This window comes from Miscanthus floridulus, chromosome 13, assembly GCF_019320115.1.
Source record: "Miscanthus floridulus cultivar M001 chromosome 13, ASM1932011v1, whole genome shotgun sequence".
NCBI lineage: Eukaryota > Viridiplantae > Streptophyta > Magnoliopsida > Poales > Poaceae > Miscanthus > Miscanthus floridulus.
In genome coordinates this window covers 66,147,969-66,149,755 of record NC_089592.1, presented here as the reverse complement: position 1 = coordinate 66,149,755, position 1,787 = coordinate 66,147,969, and the positions used below count along the sequence as shown (strand labels likewise).

The 1,787-nt window shown below is 53.5% G+C and overlaps 1 protein-coding gene across 1 annotated transcript; it reads left to right on the top strand.

Moving 5' to 3' along the window:
• The first annotated feature begins 592 nt into the window (after positions 1 to 592).
• LOC136499941 (uncharacterized) lies at positions 593 to 997 on the top strand. Its single transcript, XM_066495423.1, has one exon. The coding sequence runs from the start codon at positions 593 to 595 to the stop codon at positions 995 to 997; it is 405 nt and encodes a 134-aa protein (XP_066351520.1).
• Positions 998 to 1,787: the final 790 nt, after the last annotated feature.

Below are 1,787 nucleotides of genomic sequence, written 5' to 3'. Positions count from 1 at the left end.
CAATGGTGCCTCCATGATATATGATCACTAGGTTGTCCATCTAGTTCAAACACATAACGAAACACATATCCTTTAGTCCAAATTAGACGCTAGATAGTACCTAACAAATACTTTTCTAACTATAAACTAAGTAAATACGATAACAACTTCATATATAGATACAGTGTACTAACTAAATAGCTAGATCCTATTTAGTTAACTAAATATGTAACTACCTATCTAAGTAGCTATCTAACTATATCTATGTACCTATGTATCTATGTTTCTATCTATCTACATATATATCTCACTAGATCACTAGCTACATCAACTACCTAAGTCATCACATTAACTAGTACATAACAAATGCCAACTAAGTAGATACATTGCATATTTATAATTTTTACCTTTGCAATGATTGATCCGCGGACGTCGGCACGGGCAGCCAATTAGGCGAGGCCGGGCGCGGGCGGCGCGGCACGGCACGGCTTGGGCGCGACGTGGCCACGACACGGTCATTACACGGCGGACACGGCGCCGGCGCGGCACGCGCAAGGCAGGCGCGTCCGACGGTGGCACGGGGCCGGCGCGCGCGGGGCGTGGGTCCGGCGCGATGGCTGCCGCGGCCGCGGCCGAGGAAGCAGGGAAGGGCGGCCGGCGCGGGCGTGGGCCGCGCCGCGGGCTCGACGTGGGCGCGAGGCCGGCGCGGCCGCGAGGCTCGGGGCGGGCGCGGTGCGGAGACGGCGGCCGGCGCGGTGCGGAGACGGCGGCCGGCGCGGGCTCCAGGCGCAGCGCGGGCGGCCGGTGGCGGGCTCCGGCGTGCGCCGGCAAGGGCGAGGGCGAGGCCGCACGGGCTTGGGCGGCCGGTGGCGGGCTCCGGGCGCGGCAGCGGTGGTGCTTTGCTCGGCTCGGGCGAGGGAGATGCGAGAGAGAGGGGGGAGGAAGAAAGAAAGGATTGGGACCCATACGTAATAAAGGCTCAACGCCATTCACCCTGGCGCCGAGCTCGGCGCCATGATCTACGGCGCTGAGCTCAGCGCCACGGCTGCCATGTCAACTTCACGTGGGTCTTGAGCCCAAGAGCTCGGCGCCAGGGACGTCGGCGTCGAGATGTGTTAGCTCGGTGTCAGCATCGATGACGCCGAGCTAAGGGTCCAGATTTTGAAATGTTTTCTCCAGGGACATATTTATGAAAAACTTAAAAAAAAGAGACTAAAAATAAAAAAATTCGAAAAAGGGGAGCGCGGGGACCGCATGTCGGCGAGTGGTGGAGAGCCAGCCAGCCTGCAGCCGCTAAGCAGGCGACAGTGCAGCGGCAACTGGCCCGGGGGCAGCTGTCAGCTGTGGGACTGGACTGACCACTGCCCGGAGCAGAGAACGTAGCCTGGCCCTGGCTTTCTTTCCTCTGTCGCTCAGCGAGCTAATAACAGAGCCTTTTTCTCAGCAGGGATTTACAGAGGTTTAAACTGCATCCAAATGTGTAAATGTATATTTATATGTTATGATGAAAAATTAGTGCCCCAGGAGAATAATCGGGAAGTAATAACCGTGGAGCTGGCTGTACGACAAGCCGGTGTAGGATACTCTCTCGGTCCTTCAAAAAACAAATACAATTATTATAAGGCCTTGTTCGCTTGGCTAAAAAGTACCGTTGGCTGATTTATTACGAGAGAAAAATACTATTCCTTCGCTGAAAAAATACGGCTCATAAGACAAATGAGCAGGGCATAGATCGTTTTTAACTTCTCTGGTACATAGTTTTAACTATGTATCTACTAGATAGACATATGTTATATCTATATATATAA

Coding starts and splice junctions, on each gene's coding strand:
- LOC136499941 (XM_066495423.1), top strand. CDS start 593: ATGGCTGCCGCGGCCGCGGCCGAGGAAGCAGGGAAGGGCGGCCGGCGC.